At 39.1% G+C, this 24,643-nt stretch overlaps 1 protein-coding gene across 3 annotated transcripts in view; it reads right to left on the bottom strand.

Moving 5' to 3' along the window:
- CHM (CHM Rab escort protein) overlaps positions 1-24,643 on the bottom strand; it is a 148,928-nt gene that overhangs the window by 36,324 nt on the left and 87,961 nt on the right. For 2 of the 3 annotated variants that reach the window (XM_032765494.2, XM_075068740.1), the window contains one exon: positions 7,700-7,777. The exons of the other annotated variant lie outside the window; for it this stretch is intronic. In XM_032765494.2, coding sequence (XP_032621385.1) covers positions 7,700-7,777 — 78 coding nt within the window. The remainder of the gene's footprint in view (positions 1-7,699; positions 7,778-24,643) is intronic. 3 annotated transcript variants of the gene reach the window in all.

Raw genomic sequence — 24,643 nt, 5'->3', positions numbered from 1 at the left:
ATCTCTCTCCTGCCATCCATCTCCATCCTATGACAAACAGCTAGCATTCTTACCATCTGGTAATAGCATTTTGACTTAACCCTGTTGGAAGAGATGCCTGTCTGAGCATTGGCTCTTAAGCTAAACCAGGTGTGGTTCAATCCTTGTGCAGACATTAGGAACTGGGGTAAAAATCTGTCTGGGAATGGTCTGCTTTGAGAAAGGTTGGACTAGATGACTCCTTGAGGTCCCTTCCAACCACTGATTTCTATGATTGCTATTTTATCCAGTTCCCTTTTAAACACTGTTTATATCTAGCTTCACAACTTTCTCAGGTTAACGGTTCCACGTTGACTGTGCGCTGCGTGAAGAAACTTCCTTTTATTTGTTTAAAACCTGTCTCCTATTAATTCATTTGTAACCCTAGTTCTTGTATTATGGGATAAATAGATAATTTTTCCTTATTCCGTTCTCCATATCACTCGTGATTTATATACCTATATATCCCACTTTGTCTCCTCTTTTCAAGCTGAAGAGTCTAGCCTCTTAATCTTCCTTTATATGGGACCCTTCCAAACCCTAAATTTCGTTGCCCTTTTTGAACCTTTTCTAGTGCCAGTATATCTTTTTTAGATGAGGAGCACATCTGTATGCAATATTCGAGATGTGGTGTACATCGATTTAATAAGGCATATAATTCTCAGTCTTATTCTCTATCCCTTTTAATGATTCTAACATCTGTTGCCTTTTTTTTTTTTTTTTTTTACCACCTCGCCATGCGTGGCCATCTTCAGGAACTATCCACGATCACTCCAAGATCTTGTTCCTGAATCGTAGTTAATTAGCCCATCATATTGTATGTATGGTTGGGGTATTTTTCAACATGCATTACTTTACACTTATCCACATTAAATTATTTGCCTTTTGTGCCAACTATATTTTGTGAGATTTTTTGAAGTTTCTTCACAGTCCGTTTGGTCTAACTTCTTGAGCAGTTTAGTATCATCTGCAATTTGCACATCCTGTTTACCCCTTTCTCCAGATCATTTATGAATAAGTTGAAAGAGGATTGGTCCGAGGACTGACCTTGGGCCAACCTAGTTACCCCTCTCCATTTGAGAATTTGTATCATTAACTACCTTTGTTCCCTGTCTTTAAACCAGTTTCTCAGTCATGAAAGGACCTTCCCTTTATCCATGACAGCTTAATTTACGAAAGCTTTGGTGGGGGACATTGTTTAAAGGCTTCTGGATCTAGTACATAATCCATGTCCCCTGTCCATGTTTGTTGATCCCTTCAAAGAACTCTAATAGATTAGTAAGACACGATTCCCTTTACAGAAACCATGTTGACTATTGCTCAACAGTTTATGTTTTTCTATGTGTCTGTCAGCAAAACAAACTATATACAATATATTTACAGAAATGTTGCAACAGAAAGGAGCTGAGGGCTCCGAAGATTCTAACTCAGACCATGTAGCAGTGAGAAGGAACTGGAGAGGTGTTCTCATGCATCACCCTTGATGCCCTTGTTTCAGGGTACAAATAAATCTATGGTGCATGTATAGGTCAATGGACACTTCCTGTAAAAAAAAAAAATCAAACTTAGGCACATGTGTACCCAAGAGTGGAATACACATAAAGACCATCACTTGAAGAATAAAAACAAAATAGTTACACTTAGCAACTAAAGATTAAAACATTGTTAGAAACAAATTAAACAATGTTTCCTAAGGGCAATAATTAAAACTAGCCACTATTGACCAGCTGACATGCTTTGAAGCCATGTTTGTTTATATTTTTTCAAAGCTGAGAAGTTGAACATACTAGACAAGACTACAGTTTCAGAGGATACTCTTCTTAATGACTGCTGTTCTTAGTTCAACTTCAAGAAGGATACACGTTCTACAGTTTCTTCCTTTGCGGCTAATTTTTTTTTTTTTTAATGTCACAAAGATCTTTAAGGTTTAATCCTGAATTCTCAAAAGGATTTTTATGGCACTTTATAACGTCAGATCATTTTCTGTATAAAAACATTGAACACTTTTTCATTGAACTTTTTGGCTGATGTGCAAAACACCTCCCACTTAGAAGAGTGAAGCCTTTTTGAATGGGCTACCCAAATAAGTGACACAAATCAGTTGCCTCAGTGGAGCACACTCCAGAATGTATTACTCATCTACCAATAAAATATCTGATTACAAAATAAGCATAAACATTTTCTATAAAACTAGTTATTAGTCAGTTTTCATACTGTAAACAAACCTAAAAATCCCACAAAAGATGAAATCCCGGCCCTATTTAAGTAGATGGGGTTGGCATTGTCTTCAGTGAGACCAGGATTTCACCTCAACTTTCTATGGAAAGTCGGTGCTTGAAATGAGAGTCAGAAGAGAAATACAGATAGAACAGACTCACAACTTAGTTGGAATGATAGCAAGAACTTAATAGTGACAAGGGTATAAAAGCTGTAAAATCTAAATATTAATTTCATAATAATGGACAATGTGTGATTTGCATACCACCCATCTAACATTCTAGCTCTGTCTAAATTCAACAGCTTCAGTGCACAGTCTATTTAAATATATTAAATATTAAAATTAAATATTTAAAATAAATGTTTAATATTTTTATTATCAAGTTTAAACATGAAATACCATATACATATAATGTAAATCATTCTACTCAACATGTATTTCACTTGTTACTTAATTTTTTTAAAATGTGAGCTGAACTAATTTCACTGTAAAGCACTCATTTAAATACTGCTAATAAACAAGCAAGTCAAGCTGGCACAGTTCATATCTAATTATAACCTTTTATACTGTTTATGAAACAAGTTCCCCCCATCCCTCCCAAACATTCTGGAGGAGGAAGGTAGATTAAATGTCATGTTGCATCACTCAAAGCCAGCAAAAGCAACCATATAGGCTTTTTATTTTCCTGTTAAGTGTTGTTTTCTCTCCTTTGTTCAGGAACAGCTATCAAGTCATATGTCTGATAAGGTTTTAAACAGAAAAAGCTTCGTGCTTCTCTTAATATCAGTTTCCACTTCACTTCAAAGGATGATCATGAGAAGATTTCTTTCAAGTGCTGCTACCAAATAAGGAAAACACTTATGCACTGACATTATCAGGTCTCTGTCATCTGATATGTGTTGGGACAATGAATCATACAGAACTCTCCATTGACCTTCTTTCAATGTGTCTAGATAAAAGGATGAAAATTAGAATCCATCTCCTTGCAGTGCCATGAGTTATAAATGTACTTTATAGGGCTCATTATCCAAACTAATGGACTAAAGGCGACATCCTTGAAATGGACTTAACAGCACTGACAAAGCCACTATGCAATATTTCAGGAAAGATATGTAAATTACTATGTGTTTGCTATATCTTTTTTTATAGAAATATAAATTTATATTTGTCATATCTTTTCAGTTTTTGGGCCAGAATTATTTTAGTAGAAACATTTAAAGTAGGCTCAACGTAAACTGTTAGCAATTATTTTTAATGTAACCATACTTGAAATAAACTTGATGTGAATTAAAATACCTTAAATCTTACCAAATTAAGCAAAATGAGCAATCTCTACTAAACATATAGGAATTAAAAGCAAAAGACACTAAAAGGATAATAGTAATGAAATTCAATTTGCATTTCCCTTAGGGCAAACAGCATAATGCTCTTTCAGTTTGCTAACACACAACACCAGAGTTAAGTCAAGTTTATAGTATCTAGCAACATAGTATCTTAACGAATTAAACCTTTTTTAAAATTGGTGATTTACATTAGATTGCTTGTTTGTGTAAACTTTTCAGCTTTTTTCCTTCCTTTCTTTACATTTAATTGAAACAGAATTGCTTATTTATCCACCACCGTTCAAAGATACATAGCTAAAGTGAAAAACCTTTTAGTTGCATTATTCAAGTCTTGGAACAGCTATATCTAAAAGATTCCAACTTTCTATAACCTCTTCTTTGCAGATTATTATAATGGTTCATATATAACGAACTACATGTAAAGGGCTATATTTAACAATTATATTCAAGAAAGCCATTCTATTATATAAGATATGGACAATAATCTAGTGAAGATGGAATTTCACTGGGTACTGTGGAAGGCAGTATTGATCCTTAGATGTGCTTCAGAGAAGGTGGGTAATGGCCTGAGAACTTGTTTTACTGATAGAGAGGCTCCTCATGTGTATCCTTAAACCATCATGACAAACAGGACCAACTTCGTTACTCATACAAACTTTCTGAGCTGTTGGCCATGTCAGACGATAGCCAACCAGCAAATAAAATCACTTTATTAAACTCCCAGGACAAGTCTATTTTATTCCTTGTTCTTTGAGTGGCCACTTTGCTGGTGAACTTGCAGTAAGTTGTAGGGGAGTTATACAACTTCTCTTGATCAGCCTGTGTCCATTACAAAATCTGCCACACACAGATCACTATCTATCTTCTGGATGTGTGCCTCAAATGTTAGACTATACTAATTCAGATGAATATAAAGGTTTTTGTATGCTAGTACAGATGTGATCAAAAGCCAATCATTTGAAAATGAAAACACCCATGAACTATCTAGATATGCTTGGAATGATAGTAAACTAGAAATGCTGATACACAATATACACTGTATGTTTATACTCAGTGATACTGAAGCCCTAAACTAAACTTCTAACAGCAGTGACAGGTAGCTCAAAGTGGAAGACACAGGTAACTCAAATCAAAAGAACAAAAATGCCAGATGTGAAAATTTAGCAGGGAAAAGGGAAATTTCTTGAAGGAGATTCAGAAAGAGGTCCTAGCTTTGAGAGTGGCATCCTGGATTGCTCTAGAATGGCACTGTCACAATGAAAGGTTTTGCACCATTTCCTTTAGATGGTCAAGTTCTGGATTCACCTAACTTTCTCCGGAAGTTTGTTCCATAGCTGTATTGTGTCAACCGAGAAAGCTTTGTCCCCGTGTTTTACACTGTCACAGTTGTTCATAGATTGAAATTTAGTTTTTATTTTTCATATAGCCTGGACTTGATCAACTTGATAAAAATTAGGATGAAGACCTTAAAACTGGCATTGGAAGCCTGGTAGCCAGGAAAGGGACTGGAACATGAGCTTAATGTGTTCATGATTGCCCAAACCATGGAAGATGCAGGTAACCACATTTTGGGCAGCTGGATTTTATGCCGTATTTTCATATAAAGCTTCAGATAACAGTAATTAAATGACTGTTCAAAGGTGAATTATTTCAAGAAGGAGGAATCTGGTAAAGACAGTCAGCGAAAATAGGAGCAGATGCCCTATAACGGTATGAGTGGGCTAGTTAATTAGGCAAATGGGCTAATCCAAGCACATACAGGAAGTATGAAGACACAAACTCTGATGAAGTGAATAGATTATTTATTCACATTATTTAGGGCACACCTAACAGGCAAAGAGTGGTAAGTTCGAGAGTCAAGTTTCTAAGGAGAGTCTGAAATGCTTAGCAGTGTGATGGTGCATGGATTCTCTTTCCAAGAAAAAAAAAATACAGAAAAGAGGAGAGATCCAATAGTAGAAATAATTGGCAAGACAAATAAATAAGAGGAATGTTGTGGCCACAAAAGAGCCAAAGATGGCACCAATGGTGGATAAATTCTGATAACACACCGCATTTGGGCCATGCTGGAAAGAAAAAAAAGAACTGTATTCTGTGAAAAAAGGTCACCAGAGACTAAGAGTAATTAGGAGAGAGATGGGGAGAATATCTAAAAGATGAGAGACCAATTGGATAGGAAATGAGGGGGCAAAAATCAGAAAACTGGGGGGAGGGAATTACTAGGTAACTTGATCTTAAATAAATGGGTTAAAGAAAGTTTTCCAAGTTTTTCACAGAATGCACCACATCTTAATAGAGGAGTGGGCAAGGAGTTCTCCCCCCTCCTCTTTGAAACCCCACATATTACATTTATCATCACATGCTGCCCAGCCATGTATCTATTCCTTGTCTCCCTGAACACTGCTCTCCTTTTGGTGGCTGTGAGTCATAGCCCCACTGGAGGTTTGCTCCCCAAAGGTGATTTTTCCCCCCCCTCTTTGTCCTCTTGTTTAGCAATAGCTATGTCAGCTTCTCCTCTTCATTTCCAGTTGCTTCTACATGCACACAAGGCTTTAATTTGAAAGTTCCTGGAGTCATGTAGAATCAGCTGGTAACAAGGAGGAGAATCAGCATCACTGGACCAGTTAGCCATCTGTGGATTACTAGTGGTCCATCGACTGAAGTTTGGGAACTGCTGTGTTAAGCAATTAATACTACTGAATCAACTGTGAAGTAGTTAGCACTGAAACTGGCAACTCTGTATGTTCCTAGAATTTCAATGGCCTACAAAGAATTGGTGTTACGTGCATATGTAAGCACAATATGGTAAGAGCAGCAGAGAATCCTGTGGCACCTTATAGACTAACAGACGTTTTGGAGCGTGAGCTTTCGTGGGTGAATACCCACTTCGTCAGACGGTTCAGTTTAGCTGTGAGAACCATGCAACATAAGTGAGTTGTGTCAATTTCAATTAACATATTAAACAATTATTCTTATTAAAATGCTATTGCACAAGCCCATCAACATTGTCTAACAAACAAGAACTGATTTTCAATATCCTCCTTACAAACTCTGAAATATTTGTCAACAGAAACTGAACAACAATTTAAAAACACAGAGTTACAAAAGCTCACACAAAGCACCTGGAAACAAAACAAAACAAGAATTCCAAAGAATAAAAATCCCAAAACACAAAAACCAAGAATTTCCATGTACAGTTTCTTTCACTTGAAAAGAAATCAAAACATTTTACAAATCATTTATAGGAATCACTTCAGCCACCACCGCTAAGTTACCATACCTCTGGCTTAGAACTCAACAGCTGTTGAATGCTGCACAGCACCTCTAAAGTAGTAACTTACACTACTTTATTTCCATTCCAATAAACTTAAAAATGTCCAACTTAGAAAAATTACTCTTTTTTTGTTTTGTTTTTAAAATTAAGTTTACTCTCAGAACAAGATTTAGATCATCAAGTTTCAGTTTGTGGCCATTTTGATTTTAAATCCTTGGGGAAAAAAAAAACACACACACAATGGTAACTATAACAATCCACAGAGGTGCAAGCAATGTCACGGGGGGGAAAAATGTGGTACAATTTTTCTTCACTCAACTTTAGAGCTGCCTGCAGGCCTGATACTGCTATAAAAGAATTTATCCTAGGATAACAGGGCAGCATAGTTTATGACAACAATCTACCTAAAAACTCATTAAAGTCTTTTCTCTTGGAGTGACATGCATTATCAGCAAAGATTAATATGATGAGTCTTTAGGTGAGCTCCATTTTTAAAAATGTAATAACAGAGGGCTTTGTTGTCATCTGATGAAAATCAATTAGAGTAGGTAAGGCCACAAGGAAAACTAACATCACTCATCACTAGCCCCTCGGCAGCTGAAATGATTTGTCTTCCAAGCTTGGGTGATCAGGAGCTGTAGTAATATCACAGGGAAATTAATTTAGTTTCTAAATTCTAGACCCACTTTCCTTGTTCTGGAGGACCTATACACAAATTACTTTTAATCAAGGTTGATGTGTTCTTAATACCAAGGAGGATCTTTGAAGAATATTTTTTTTAAATCAATTTCAGCATTTTTTAACTGTGTTTTATGTATAAAGGTTACTTGTATAGCATACTCTTACCGTCCAGATTCTTTGTCCACTACAAGGCACTGTACTGAATGGCGAAGACAATAGATTCCACCGAATACGGCACACATCCTAGAAATATATTAGGAAAAAATAAAAGATTCATTGTGACTGATTGTAAAGAACTTCTATATTGTGATAAGAAAAGGAAAGTGAAGTAAGTACAGAAATAAACCAGAATTTAACATCCTGAGAGACAGAAGTCTGAACCTCAGAATCAGAGAGATCTCTCTGTATCAGATGAGCCATATCATATACTTTCAGAACTGTACTCAGAATCATACAACTGAATTATTACTAGAGCCCAGAGACTTTAGATCAGATAGCAGTGTGCGGACACATACTAGTACACTCAAAGGGCTTGATCTAGAAGTGGTGGGTGCTAAGCACCTCTTACAATGTGGCCAAAGTCAGACCATGTTGCAAGTTCTGCTGCAAAAGCCCTGTTTTAGAATATAAACCATATCTTTTGCTGCTGTTGAACACTTAAAAGTGAGTATCAGAAGATTATTATAAAAGACAGCAACTTTAATTTAAAAGATTTCCTTCCCCCACAGAAACCAGTATCTAAATCCAGATAGTCTTTTGACCACGTGAACCTTCCTATCTTGGATCAGAGCACCTGCTGTTCTTGAGGTTCTTTCTAGAGGACTTATATTTGAAGCTGAGAAAGTCCTGGGGAGAAAAGTATTTCTTTTAACTGTTACCAAGAGCTTAATAAGGCTCTTTACAATTCTGCGACACTCAACAGGATCTCTACTATTGTTATTTAAAAAAAAAAATGCTTATTTCTCTATTATACATCACCAAAAAGAGTCCCTTCTTTACTGAAAAGATATACTAGCTGTCAGGCACTTTCTTGTAGAGCAACAATAATAAAATTCTCATATTCTGGTGGTTAACAGGCTTAATCTGAATTGTATTCAAAATATTAAATTACAAAGGCCAATAAAGAGGATTACATCTTTTTTAATTAAAAGGAAGTTAACACATATTGCTCATTATATGATAGTCATTGTATTTATCTTACATTTATGTCAGCTATCTATGACTCATGGTATGGTAAATTCTCTTAAGTTTACTACTTTCAAGGTAAAACACATTAGATCTCTGTGGGAAGGCACAATGATACTAACACAAAACAGAACTTATGTTTAACTGTTAGTAGGAATAAATGACACAGTATGAGGAAAACAGAAGATTATGTAAACTTTGTTTACTGGGGCAGCTAGTAATCCTCAAAATATGGGAATATTCAGTTTCCCAAATTAGGGAACATACTGCCTATTGTAGAAAATAAGGGCCAAATAATCTCCCTGGTGCTCAGTTTGAACCATCAAGGCAGTGCAATTCTGAGTAGCTGCAGTAGCTATATGGCTGACGTACTGTATACTAAAACAGATTTAAGTAGATCACAGATACTCTGGTTCCACCAGACTTTCAAATGAAGAAACACATCCCTAGCAGAGCTTTGAAGCATGCAGGTGGAATTGACCTTTTGTATTCTTTCCTCCTTACTGCCTGTGCAGGAATGTGCTGGTTCTACTATAGCAAAGGTCTTCTATACCAGTGGGGGCTGTCAGGACACCCTCTTAAACAATAAATACATAAGTACAAAAATTATTATAAAGCCATAAATCCTGAAAGAAACCAACATAATTTTATATCCTGTTATCAAGTTATAAAGTGTTTAGTCTATCAACTCTCTTCTAAAATACAAATTTGAAGAGAATACTCTGAAATGCTGATCAGGTAAAAGTGATGACATCTAACTCATAGGAAACACTGTATTTTTAGACTGACCAGTGTCATATTACCTCATTTCACATTCAGTTTACATTAATGTACTACAACAGCTATCTAAATTCTGTATTATAGCTGGAACTGTCCGGGGTGCTATCACTATAATAAAAAGAACAGCTTACATTTATTCAGTGCCTTTCATCCAACAGATCAAACCTTACAAATGTATATAGGTAGGGATCACTTCACGCCCACCAGAGGCAGCTACAATCCAAACTAGGCACAATCTGACATAGGTTAGGAGAAAGAAAAAAAAGTGGTGTACTAGGGGAGCCTTATGGACTACCAGCAACTAGGGCTTTAGTTTTGCATTTTATTCAGCCACACAATGGTACAATTAGGTGTTCACTAAGACAGAAGAGTGCTCCAACTGAATTAACACTTCCCACCACAGACCGTGCTTAATGCATAAATACAAACGGTGGCATAAATGATCATGGCAAGAATTTTCCTCAAAAGACAAATGGACCTTTTGAAGTGGCTATGGGGATCAATGATTAAATACTGCAGAGTTCCAAACAAGGCAGTATTAAGAGGCTTTCCTTTAAAACAAAAAATGCTGCCATTAAAAGCAAGTAAAGAAAATTAAACCACTGAAAATATTAAACCAATATTACTAGTCTGCTCTAAAACTGAGAAAAGTCACAGCTTAGAGAGAAACTCTAAAACAATTCCAGCACATTTCTAAAGTTCCTTAAAATGTGAACGTCCCAGAATAAACAATCCACTGTAAAGACTTCTGAGCAATTTGTGATCTTACAGTATCAATATGTGCATGATGGAGATTTCTTTGAAGATAGTTTGATGCTTACCTATGAATTAAGGTTCCAAAATAAAGTCAGGTTTTAGTCATCACTTTTGCTCATACTGAATAAACATTTGGTATACATTTGGTATATAAACTACAGGTAAGGTTGCAAAATATTCACGTTTTAGGATGAAGTGTTCCAGGGTCCTGATCTATGTCACAGAAGAATTAAAAATAATGACTGTTTGATGTTTGAGAGAGAAATGAGCCCAATCTGCAACTGAATTATTGACCTGCATGGCAAAAGATGTGCATACAGAGCAGGTGGTGCAGAAGTCCTCCTCTTCTTGTGTTTCGGGAAGTTTTGCTCACTCAGACTCTGGAAGCACTCAGAGCTCTAAATTACAACCGGCAATTTGGCCTCAGATCCTTCTTGGGATATACAGCATTTCTTAAGAAGATTGTTAGGGCCATAATTAAGAAGTTATATGTGAGACTGATATTTATTAGGCAGGATGACTATTCTCTTGTTTTTAAATCAATATTTTTGGGAAATATAGTTAAGGAAGAAAAATTCTAGAATTCCTTGATCTCTTTTAAAGATTTGCTTTGTGAGTGTGAACAAATTGATCGGTCTTTACCTTCAGTAAATCATTAAGCAACTATGGTGATTTTTTTATTATTATTTTTTTAAAAGATCTATCAGCAAATTTTGATATCACTGACTGCAAGGTTCTTTTGACATGCCTGGAAACCACAGCAGGAATAGCTAAATTGTGCTTATGTGGCTCAATTATTTTCTCTCAAAGAGAACTCAAAGTAATACTGGACAATTTGCTTTGCAGAACAATTGATACTTTGATGACACACAGCTCTCTGTCCCAGTTTTTCCCAGTGTCCAGCCTTCAACCAACTCTTGGATGATCTGTAACAATCTGAGGTTCAAGCCAGAGAAGACAAAGAAAACTTTGGTAGTATGGGGGAATAGATATTAAAAATAGAAATGGCATTTGTCCCTTGATTAAAGGAGTCTGACCAAACTTTTTCACTTAACAATTAAAAGTTGGGAATTATTAGATCCTCAACCTCTTCTGTATTTCCAGAAAGCAATGGCAAAGAGTTTCCCACCCTCACCTGCTCCTGTCAGGAAAGTTGAGACATTTCCTTTCTGATACAAGCCTCAACAACCTTATCTTTGTCATCTTGAGCAAGACTCAATTACAGTAAAGTGTTTTATTTGGGGCTACAACTGAAGAAACATCAGTTGATACAGAACATACCTATCTGCATACATAAAAGGGGGATGGCCCTTCCCAGACAAGCCAAATTATGGGTTGAGCCTGGATGGAGCGGGGTACGGACTTACACCCCTGGGTCTATGATGCAGTGTGACTGGATGCTGGGACTGTCAGTCTGACAAGCTGTTTGTCTACATATGAACAGGAGCAGACAAAGGTGGTCTTCTGCAGATTCATCATCCACAATCAATTTTTTCTTCTGGGGTTACTGATTGCATATACCACTTTGTCACACTACGTGTATGGGGTTTTTGCTGAACGTTAGGTTAACCAGGAGTATGGCATTCATTGCAGTTCGGGCAGGACCACCAGACATCTGGACTTCGTAGCAATTATGTTATTTGTATTGCATAGGCAACCTCAGACTTTGAAGTGTCATCACAATGACATGGTAGAATTCATCTGTCTTCATCTCTCTTCTGAGAGCTGGTCCTGGCAGTACTGGAAACAAAATTAAATGGGAAGTGGAAGGCAGGAAGTTGGCATATCCAACCCCAGAGGTCAAGAGTTAGGGGTTTTCTTTTTCCTCTGAATTTGGCATCAGCTCAGCTTCAACAAGCTCACCTGTTGCCTCCAAATTTCTAGTGTAATGGCCGCTGACATACACAAGCATACAATTCTTGACCACGAAATAAAAAAAAGAAAATCTGGAAAAGCAGTCAAACTTGAGAGGGTGGTGGGTTTTCTACAAGCACATAGGAAACAATGCTAAAAAAAGTAACAGCTAAATTTGCAGAATATGGCAATCAAAAGAGGCAGGCAAGACGATTAAGGTTGTGTTTCCAGCCTTAACTCTGCCATTTTGCAAGTATGCACTGCAATACAGTCAAAATTACATGACCACAGGTTCTAAGTACACATGTAAGTAAGGCGGTAGAAAAAAACTGTACTGCATAAGTAAAGGAAGTTTATATTAGTCCCTTATTCATATGTTCTTATTACCTTCTAATGCATCACCCTTTTCTGCTGCTTGGTCTATGATTTCATGTGAAGTTATCTGCACACTTGGAGCAAAAAAATCCTTCATTGAAAGCTTTCAAGTTATAGAAATATTTTTTAAAGATGATAAATTAGTTCAAAGCAACAAAGAGTCCTGTGGCACCTTATAGACTAACAGAAGTATTGTAGCATAAGCTTTCATGGGTGAATACCCACTTCGTCAGATACATGTAATCGAAATTTCTAGGAGGCAGGTATAAATATGCAGGCAAGAATCAGTCTAGAGATAATGAGGTTAGTTCAGTCAGGGAGGATGAGGCCCTCTTCTAGCAGTTGAAGTATGAACACCCAGGGAGGAGAAACTGCTTTTGTAGTTGGCTAGCCATTCATAGTCTTTGTTTAATCCTGAGCTGATGGTGTCAAATTTGCAAATGAACTGAAGTTCAGCAGTTTCCTCTTTGAAGTCTGGTCCTGAAGTTTTTTGCTGCAGGATGGCTGCCTTTAAATCTGCTATTGTGTGTCCAGGGAGGTTGAAGTATTCTCCTACAGGTTTTTGTATATTGCCATTTCTAATATCTGACTTGTGTCCATTTATCCTTTTATGTAAGGACTGCCCAGTTTGGCCAATGTACATAGCCAAGGGGCATTGCTGGCACATGATGGCGTATATAACATTGGTGGACATGTAGGTGAATGAACCAGTGATGTTGTAGCTGATCTTGTTAGGTCCTGTGATGATGTCACTGGTGTAGATACGTGGGCAGAGTTGGCATTGAGGTTTGTTGCATGGATTGGTTCCTGAGTTAGAGTTACTATGGTGCGGTGTGTAGTTGCTCGTGAGAATATAATTAAGGCTGGTGGGTTGTCTGTGGGCAAGGACTAGCGTGCCTCCCAAGGTCTGTGAAAGTGAGGGATCATTGTCCAGGATGGGTTGTAGATCACTTGTGATGCGGTGGAGGTTTAAGCTGAGGACTGTAGGTGATGGCCAGTGGAGTTCAGTTGGTTTCTTTCTTGGGCTTGTCTTGCAGCAGGAGGCTTCTGGGTACACGTCTGGCTCTGTTGATTTGTTTCCTTATCTCCTCGTGTGAGTATTGTAGTTTTGAGAATGTTTGGTGAAAATCTTGTAGGTGTTGGTCTCTGTCTGAGGTGTTGGAGCAAATGTGGTTATACCTTAGCGCTTGGCTGTAGACGATGGATCGTGTTATGTGTCCGGGATGGAAGCTAGAGGCATGAAGGTAGGCATAACGGTCGGTGGGTTTTTGGTATAGGGTGGTGTTTATGTGACTGTCACTTATTTGTACCATGGTGTCTAGGAAGTGGACCTCCTGTATAGATTGACCCAGGCTGAGGTTGATAGTGGGGTGGAAGTTGTTGAAATCATGGTGGCATTCTTCTAGAGTCTCCTTCCCATGGGTCCAGATGACGAAGATGTCATCAATGAAGCATAGGTAGAGAAAGGGGCGTGAGTGGACAAGAGCTAAGAAAGCGTTGTTCCAGGTCAGCCATAAAAATGTTGGCATATTGTGGGGCCATGTGCGTGCCCATAGTGGTGCCACTGGTCTGGAGGTATATAGCATCATCAAATTTGAAATAATTGTACATGAGGATAAAGTCACAGAGCTCAGCAACCAGTTGTGCTGTGTCATCAGGGATACTGTTCCTGACAGCTTGTATTCCATCCCTGTGTGGTATGTTTGTGTAGAGAGCCTCCACATCCATGGTGGCTAGGATGGTGTTTTCTGGAAGATCACCAGTGCACTGTAGTTCAGATTCCTTAATTCGCATTATGTGGTATAAGTTTTTTTATACACACAGTATTTCAGTAAAAGACTATGGTCATGGCACTATATTTAAGGTTATGCCAAGTTTCTTCTGTTCAAAAACAAAAAAAAAAGTCACCATCTCCTAATTTCTTCCATTTCATATTGTCCACACCCTTTTCTGTTCTATGTTAAGTTTAATGAATTCAGTGTTACACTCCTTTCTGAAGAATGGGACAGACTGAAGACAGACATAAGAATGGCCATACTGGGTCAGACCAAAGGTCCATCCAGCCCAGTATCCTGTCTGCCGACAGTGGCCAATGCCACATGCCCCAGAGGGAGTGAACCTAACAGGTAATGATCAAGTGATCTCTCTCCTTCCATCATGTCCACTCTCTGACAAACAAAGGCTAGGGACACCATTTCTTACCCATCCTGGCTAACAGCCTTTAAGGGATATAACGTCCATCAATTTATCTAGTTCTCTTTTAAACCCTGTTATAGTCCTAGCCTTCACAACCTCCTCAGGCAAGGAGTTCAACATGTTGACTGTGCGCTGTGTGAAGAACTACTTCCTTCTATTTGTTTTAAACCTGCTGCCCATTAATTTAATTTGGTGGCCCCTAGTTCTTATATTATGAGAACAAGTAAATAACTTTTCCTTATTCACTTTCTCCACACCATTCATGATTTTATATACACCTCTACCCCAACATAACAGTGTCCTCGGGAGTTAAAAAAAAAAAAAAATCTTACTGCGTTATAGGTGAAATTGCGTGATATTGAACTTGCTTTGATCCACCAGAGTGCGCAGCCCTACCTCCCCGGAGCGCTGCTTTATCGCGTTATAGCTGAATTTGTGTTAATCAGGTCACATTATATCAGGGTAGAGGTGTACCTCTATCATATCCTCCCTTAGTCTCCTCTTTCCCAAGATGAAAAGTCCTAGTCTCTTTAATCTCGCCTCATATGGGACCCATTCCAAAACTCTAATCATTTTAGTTGCCTTTCTCTAAACCTTTTCTAATGCTAGTATATGTTTTTTGAGATGAGACCACCACATCTGTATGCAGTATTCAAGATGTGGGCCTACTATGGATTTATATAAGTGCAATAAGATATTCTCTGTCTTATTCTCTATCCTTTTTTTAACAATTCCTAACCTCCTGTTTGCTTTTTTGACTGACATTGCACACTGTGTGGACGTCTTCAGAGAACTATCCACGATGACGCCAAGATCTCTTTCCTGATTAGTTGTAGCTAAATTAGCCCCTCTCATATTGTATGTATAGTTGGGGTTATTTTTTCCAATGTGCATTACTTTACATTTATCCACATTAAATTTCATTTGCCATTTTGTTGCCCAATCACTTAGTTTTGTGAGATCTTTTTGAAGTTCTTCACAGTCTGCTTTGGTCTTAACTATCTTGAGCAGTTTAGTATCATCTGCAAACTTTGCCACCGCACTGTTTACCCCTTTCTCCAGATCATTTAGGAATAAATTGAATAGGATTTGACTTCCACTTTTTAAAAGATGCCTTTTTCATCTCTCATTGCTTCTTTTACATGGTTGTTAAGCCACGATAGCTCTTTTTTAGTTTATACTGTATTTTTTTATTTGGGGTATACATTTAAGTTGGGCCTCTATTATGGTGTCTTTGAAAAGCGTCCATGCAGCTTGCAGGGATTTCACTCTAGTCATTGTACCTTTTAATTTCTGTTTAACTCGCCTCCTCATTTTTGCATAGCTCTCCTTACTGAAATTAAATGCCACAGTGTTGGGCTGCTGAGGTGTTCTTCCCACCACAGGTATGTTAAATGTTATTATGTTCACTATTTCCAAGCGGTTCTGTTATAGTTACCTCTTGGACCATATCCTGCGCGTCACACAGGACCAGATTGAGAATTGCCTCTCCCCTTGTGGATTTCTGTACCAGTTACTCCAAGAAGCAGTCATTTAAAGTATCGAGAAACGCTGTCTCTGCATTTCATCCTGAGGTGACATATACCTAGTCCATATGGGGATAATTGAAATCCCCCATTATTATTGAGTTCTTTGATAACCTCTCTAATCTCCCTTAGCATTTCATAGTCATTATCACTGTCCTGGTCAGGTGGTTGATAATAGATCCCTACTGTTATATTCTTACTAGAGCATGGAATTACTATCCATAGAGATTCTACGGAACATGTTGATTCATTTATGATTTTTACTTCATTTGAGTCTACATTTTCTTTCACATGTAGTGCCACTCCCCCTCACCCCACAAAACCTGTTCTGTCCTTCCAATATGTTTTGTACCCTGGAATGACTGTGTCCCATTAACTGTCCTCACTCCTCCAGACTTCTGTGATGCCTATCAATATCCTCCTTTAACATGAGGCATTTTAGTTCACCCAGCTTATTATTTAGACTTCTCGCATTTGTGTACAAGCACTTTAAAAACTTGTCACTGTTTGTTTGTCTTATTATATAGGGAATGTGATACAGAGGCAAAACATTAATAAGACACACCTTGTATAAGGGATTTGTTGAAGACAGATTAGTTAAAGTGATTTTCTGTTTAATAAAGGAAATGTGGGGGTTGTGTGGTCTGGTATCCACCTGAGGATTTGAATGGAAGATAATGATATACATATCTATTGGCCAAATCTTGCCTCCAGGTCTAAAGCGTCTATAAAGGAGATTAGCATTTTGGCAAAGACTTCCTATTCTGAAACCTATTTTGCCTCCTTTAAAAAGGAATTGTTTTTATGTATAGTTGAAGAGTCTTTTAAGGATTTGAAACAAATTCAACTGCTTTCAACATAAAGAAACACATGGAGGTCTACTTTCTATTCAAGGCTCAGAAGCTAGTGCAGAGGACTGGGACCCAGGATTCACAGCTTTGCCAGTGGTCTATGGGATGACCTTGGGAAAGTCACTTCAACTCCCCATGCCTCACTTTCCCCATCTGTAAGATGGGGATAATGATACTTCTCTCCTTTGTAAAGTGCTTCGGGGTCTATCGATGGAAAGCACTACATAAGAGCTAGGTATATTATTAAGAGTCTATACTATAAATTTTCACATATGACCATGCCTACAGCTCCAAGACAGAGGCATCAATGCTCATTTGGTCTTAGTTATGTATCTATTCCAGCTACAGCAACAACAGCATTAGAAAATTCAAGATGGCAGCCTCCCATACAGTGTTCTCCAACGTTTCTTGGAGGATAGCATCAAACAGCAAATAGGTTGCTGTTCAGTCAAATATAACTATAGTTCAAATAAAATTAGATGGAGTAGTTTAATAAAAGTAGTATTTTTCCTTTTTCAAAGTTATCCATAAAAATGACTACTCCATTTTCTTTTAGATCTACAAGAGGAACATATACTGTAACTCCTCACTTAATGTTGAAGTTATATTCCTAAAAACACGACTTTAAGCGAATCCAATTTTGCCATAAGAGTTAATGTCAGTGGGGGGTTAGGTTCCAGGGAATTTTTTTCACCAGACAGAAAAACACACACACACACACACACACACACACTGTAAGTTTTAAACAAACAATTTAATACTGTACAGAGCAATGACGACTGTGAAGTCTGGTTGAGGTGGTGAAGTCAGAGGGTGAGATATTTCCCAGGGAATGCCTTACTGCTAAATGATGAACTAGCACTCGGCTGAGCCCTCAAGGGTTAACACATTGTTAATGTAGCCTCACACTCTACAAAGCAGCACAAAAGGAGGGAGGGGAGACAGAACGGCAGAGAGAGACAGAGACACACAGTGTGTGTGTGCGAGAGAGAGAGAGAGAGGTGCATTGCCCTTTTAAGTATACTGACTGCACTGTAAGTACATTGCCTTTTTATGTAGATCAGCAGGTTGAGACAGCAGCTGCTGCCAGTAACCTCCCTCCCTCCTGAGCCTTGTTGTTTTCTCTTCTCCCCCTCCCCGCACCCGCTTTATGGAGATGGGGTAAGCGAGGGGGGGGGGGTAGGAAGAGCAGGGGGGAGGGGTACCTTGACATTATCCTCCCTTTTCCCCGGCCCCGCACAGCAAGCAGGAGGCTCCCAGGAGCAGCTCTAAGGCAGAGGGCAGGAGCAGAACATGGCAGTGGGGGGGAAGGACAGTTGAACTGCCGGCACTTGATAGCCTGCTGGGCAGCTGCAGTGCAGGGGACTTAGGAGAGTGGGGAGCTGATAGGAGGCTGTTGATCTATCCTGGTTCCAAGCCCCCACCACCTCGCTCCAACGGGCTGCTCTTTCTGCAATCAGTGGACAAAAGCAGGCGGCTGCCAGACAACGTGACAAGGGAGCATTGCACAACTTTAAACAAGCATGTTCTCTAATTGATCAGCAATGTAACAACAAAACAACATTAACTGGGAAGACTTCAAGTGAGGAGTTACTGTATCTGAATAGCCTCTATTTCCTTACTCAATTTCTCTTCCTCTTTCGGAGTACCATCCTAAATTAGAACACGTGCTATTGAAAAAAGTTTGAGAGAACTATACAGACAGCATAAATACTAATTTCTAATTGTTGAATCAACATATGCTGAATTTTAATCTGCTGTTAAAGATTTCATCTGTCATAAAATCTTCCACATGTCAAATAAAGACAGCAAGTGAAAACAGAGTAAATACGCATGAGCCTTTGCTTTTCAAATGTTGTATTTATTCTCTTTGCAAATCAAAATTTCTATCCTTTGTAAATTTCAGTATTTGATATATGGCAGCAACTGACAAAGAACAGAATGATTATTGTATGATATATAACTCTGATTCTTTGAGATATAATCAGCATGGACCTGAGTTTTTGAATAGTTACGTCCACAGGGGCTGCACATACACCTCCTCATGCTTTCATTTGAAAGCGTAAAGATTGGGGTGGCCAAGACCCTCTCTCGGTTCCCTCACAATTCAAAGCCCATAGGTACCGAGGACGTCAACAAGCAGGGATGGAGGGTTAGTCATGGGAGCCACACTAATTACAACATCTAAGAACCATAACTGCTGTAGTGTAAGTAATAGTTCAATCCAAGTATTTGTGTGAATCTCACAATATGCAACTTGTCAGCAGTATTCTCACTGTATGGTGGGAATGAGGCATTCTAACTGCATTACTTGGCATCTGACCTAGCTGGTAAGTCAACGGCATAATGTTGGACAAAGGTTAATGAGTTGCTTGCTCCGCGTTGATGCTTGCAGATTGAAGACAAATCAAAACATTTCTGAAGGAGGCTGAAGATGTTGCCTGTCTTCTGGTGAAGCCACTTGAAAAAGATGGAAATACAGTGTGTGATCCATTGAGTGATTCTTTGTGATGAGATGGCCCAGCCTTTTAAAAAGCCAGATATGGCCACAAAACGGCGAGGAGAAGGCCTAAAGGGCTTGGTCCTGTCAAGAGCAATAGAGTGAGGCTCTGGAGATTTCCAGAGTGTGTAACTTTTCCCCTGGCATCAAGAGCAGTTTCAGGAAGATGATTAGATTGACTGGCTCTGAGGGAATTCTGAGAACTACCATAGGCTGGAACTTGAGATGCAATGGACCCAGGAATCCTGGGTCTCAATGGAAGAACATAGATAGGTTTAATCAGGAGGGCCTCGAGTTCATTGACCCTCTTTGCCAAGGTGACGGGAATCAGAAAAAAGGTTTTAAGGGTAAGATGATATAATGAGCAGCCTGAAAGTGGCTCAAAAGGAGCTTTAGGAGGACAAAATCTTCAAGAAAGTTATGTCAGACATAAGAAATGCAATTTAATCAGAGTATGACATGCCAATACTGCTATAAGTTGGACCCGGAGAGCTGAATGCTCAAGTGCACGGGAACCTCCACTGGGCCTAAATCATGTTGGGGCTACCCATAAGGCAAACCTTTTCCATTCTGAGTAGATCTTGCAGATAGTTTTCTGATCTGTGTAAGAATTACCTCAATATGTCAGGAGAAGCCTGTCAGTATTGTTCAAAAAACCAACATCCTAGCAGTCAGGTGCAATGACCGTGGATGTGGGTGCCATGTGAGACACGATTCTCGAATATTATGTCTTAACAGGCTAGGAGATGGATGAGGGCCAAATGGACATTTACAATAAGTTGGCCAGAACTGGAACTATGAGGATCAGTGTGCCCTTGTTCCATCTGACCTTGACCATCACTGTGGGTATTGGAGGGATAGGTGGAAAGGCACATATGAGGCCTTAAGCCCACTATAGCATGATGATGTCTGGAAACCATTCCAGGCTCAGGAAACCAGTGGAACAAAAATGAAGACGTGTCAAAATCATTGATAGCAAAAAGGCTCCACAGAGCCAATGAACATTGGCTCTATGGTGGATTGCTGCAGTGAACACCATGGTTGGTTACTGCATGCCTGTTCAAGAAGTCTGCCAGATAGTTGGTAACCCCTGGAAAGTATGGAGCCAGCTGGGTTATTCTCTGTTGATGTCTTCCTGTTCATAGCTTAATGGCTTCCTGGTAGAGGAGTGATAAACAAGGTCCTCCCTGTTTATGTCGTGCATTGCAGAGGTATTGTCCATCAACATCTACATTGGGGAGTTTTGCAGGACAAGTAGGAATGCCATATGGGCCACTCTTATGGCCCTGGTTTCTAATAATCCTGAAACCAGAACCTCTGCATCTGCTGACGCATCTGTAATAATTCATTGTTGGAGAAGGAGCACAGAGTTGAACCCCTTTTAATCCATTCGTAGGATCTATCCAGCAACTTAGGTCCCTCAGGACATGAAACAGTCCTGTGACCTTCTTGTAGATGTTGTGCTTGGACAAGGAGTACACCATCCTCAGCTACAGCTGTGGAGGCCGTAGAAGTATGATAAAGGATGAATATTGACATGTGACCTAGTAGTCCTAGACAAGTTTGCACCATCATTGTTGGAACTTATATAAGCATACAATCTAAACTCTCAACCCTATTAGACTGGGCAACATCTAGATTAAGCAGTTTTTCTCACCCCACTGGATATTGCAGTCCTTAATATACAGGTTTGTTCCTTAGACCTGGGCCAATCTCCTCTGTTGGAGTCTTTTCTTCTCTGTGTCTTAGTTGACTGTAGCGAAGGTGGGGGCTGGAGAAGAGCCTAGTATGTGTCCCCTCTGTTTTATATCCTCAGTCCACATGCTTGGGGAGCACAAGTCCAGGCATGTTTGGGGGGCATTACTGAGTCTCTTCAAGCAAGGTTGAGCAATTCCCCTGGTGTGGCTGCATGAAGGTGAGTCACTGCATTGTAGCTCCCTTGCTGGCTGATGGTAGGTTGTTTGACACCCCGCCCGGGCATTGGTTACTTTCCTTGCTGTTGCATCTGGGGAGCCAATATCTGGCTAATTCCCCAACTTACAGCATGTTTTAGTGACCACTATACAACACAATTCTCATAATTTCATATGCATTAATGATACACATAAATGGATAGAGAAATGACTTTCAGCAGATCATAACCATTCCCCGATACCTTACAAGGCATGCTTTATATACAAGATCATGATTATATGAAAATCAGGAATATGGAGGTTCCAGTATGCTCCCCCAAGGTATAGAATATCACACTGACATCGTCGGATATACATGGCTTTTTACTTAGAAAGATAATTGGGCCTTCTAGTGTGCTATAACCAGTTTCTCTGAGGTTGGTAGAGGTATAGTTTACAGTAATGGGCAAGGATACAGACACACATGGAGCACAAGCTAGCTTTCGAGTTCTTAAGGGATTGAAGAGTACTGTCACTGTGTCGGCTGAACAACTCCATCCCCTCAAAAAGTAGGTTCTCTCTTGCGGATTCCACCTCCTTGGGAATTCCTGAAACCATAATGCTGCTCATATCATCACTGCCAAAGCCCTGACTCTTGCTGCTATATCTGAGGCCTCCATGGCGCCTGTCTTAGCCTTTAACTGGCCCTTCTTGATGACCTCTTTGAGCTCATCCCTGTAAGTGAGTGGGACTCTGGGGGGAGGGAAAGGGCACCACTCTATCCCAAGTTAGAGAATTACATTTGGCCAGGAGAGCTTGATAGTTTTCCACTTGAAGTTAAAGGGAGGCAGAAGAAAAGACTTTCCTCCCAAACAGATCAAGCTTCTTTGGGTCTTCATCCTTTGGGATGCTTCTTCTAGAGTTTGATTTTTCTTCTATTGCTCAGACAACCAAACAGCACAAGTTAAGAGTGGGCAACAAAACAATAGCTTTTCCACGAAACTTGTTACTGCTTTTCCAGTCTTTCTGCTGCATCCAGGATAGTGGCAGGTTCCCGGTAACGGTGAAGTGAGAAGGCATGGCCTTATGAAGGAGGAACAAAGTTTCCTCTAAGGGAGGCATTGAAGCACATGGTGCTATTGGCTCCAGGGTTCACACTGGTATGGTGGCTGTCTTGGTCCTGGGGTTGTTTCTGACATGGGACTGGAATCCTCCAACAATGTGTGTGTTTGATCAGCAAATCTCTGGCTAGAGTGAACATTGATGGTTGCTCAGTTGTCAGTGCCAGGTAACTTTTGTCAGTGCCATTACGCTAGATGGTGACTTCTCACTAGTCCTGGATTTAGCATGGGGCTTTGAGATTTTTTTTTCCTCCCAGTGGCTTTATGCAGTTTTTCCTCCATCAGTAGAAAGTGAGCTCCCCCTAGAATCTCCAGCTATATGCTTGGAGCAGTCAATCTCGGTGTCAGGGGGCATTTGAGGATATTTTCTCTGGTATCTAGTAGAACACTTCTCTTTTTACTTTTTAAAACTTGTCAAATTATTTCAGGGATTATGGCTAGGTCAGCTGGGGTGAATGACAGGCCACAGAAGCAGCTGAAGGTTGTTGCTAACTGACCTCTATTCTACAATTTACATGAAATCATTTAGGAGTCTTAGACCAGTAATTATGGGACAGGTTGAGTTGTCTTTGTGATATGGACATCTAACTTGCAATTTTGTTGGTTGTTTTACCAAGACAATCTTGAAATACCCTCTGTCCTTTGATCATTCCAAAGGTTGGAAAGGTAGGGAACTCACACAGTTCTTACACATGTGCTTCCAGTTCTGTGAACAGAAAACTTCAATCCTCACAGTTGTTAATCCAACACCATTCACAGGCACTAAAGCCACCACAAATACGCAAAATAATATTTTATTAAAGGCTCATACCTTTCTAAATTATAACTAAAAGGAAGGCCTCAAATGGAAAATGCAGGAAATTTACACCCAAATGAAAAAGTAAATTATGCAAAACACACCATGCAAGTGTCTAAGTGCGGAATGGAAAGTTGGACCTTCTCTTTCAGAAAGTAAATATTTCACTAGTTAATCAATTTGTTAACATCACAGAATGCAAAATATTTATCAATATAATTTAACAAAAACATTTTTATTAGGCAAATACTTGTCTAAAAGTTATAAATATGTATTAGTATGTTTAATGATAGCATGGTACACATGACCCTTCTCAAATAAATGTACCAAGAATTTTTTCCACAGGTTAGCCAGCTGAATCAATAACTGATCAACTATTTGTCAAAGATACATATTTTTGTCAAGTTGTTTTAAAAAATAAATACAGTTGGCTTAAGTACATTTTAAATTGTGCCTTAGAGAGAGGAAAAAGTGAGAACGTTCTCTTAGACATATCAACATTAAATACAAAAAAGAAATTACAGCAGCATTAAACCTGGATTGAAATCCACAGATACAATGAAATTCGGAAGCATGAGTACTGTTCTGCCTTTAAATCTCAAGACACCCAAACAAGACCATAGCTCCACTGTGTTAGGCACTGTACATACACATAAATAAGAGATGGTGCTTGCCCCAAAACGCTTACAGTCTAAAAGAGAAAAAAAAAGGATGAAGTGGGGGAAATGTATTTTTATTTAGCAGGAAGGGAATTGAGGCACAGAGAGACTAAGTGACTTTTCCAAGGTGACTCAAAGTATGTGGAAGAGCTGGAAAACAACCTCAGATCTCCTAAACCCAAGAACAGCGACTTAGCTACAAGATTATCCTATCTTTATATATTGTACTGATTCCAACTTTCCTTTGTGGTCCTCCAACCCGACCACACTTCGGTAAATATACCAACTGTGTTGCCCTTATTAGGCAAACAGACTGCTCCAAGTCAGCCAGTTATGTAATATCTCCAGCCTTTAACTCAAAACTTTGTTATATAACAATCCTGTAGGCTAAATCAGATACCACCAGAAATTCTTATTTTAATGTGAAACAAATATACTGTGGCAAAAATTGTATCATATTAAGGCCAAACCAAATGTGATAGTTGCTATAAATATTTGTAATGAAATAAATAATAGTACAATTCAACCCAAGCCAAAACTAATGGTGAAAGAAATTGCAGGGTATGGCCTACAGCAGAGTGTTGCCCTGGTCACCTGGAGAGGATTGAAATGGGGGTT

This window comes from Chelonoidis abingdonii, chromosome 8, assembly GCF_003597395.2.
Source record: "Chelonoidis abingdonii isolate Lonesome George chromosome 8, CheloAbing_2.0, whole genome shotgun sequence".
Classification (NCBI taxonomy): Eukaryota; Metazoa; Chordata; order Testudines; family Testudinidae; genus Chelonoidis; species Chelonoidis abingdonii.
The sequence above is the reverse complement of the archived record's forward strand: the minus strand, read 5'-3'. Positions and strand labels throughout refer to the sequence as shown.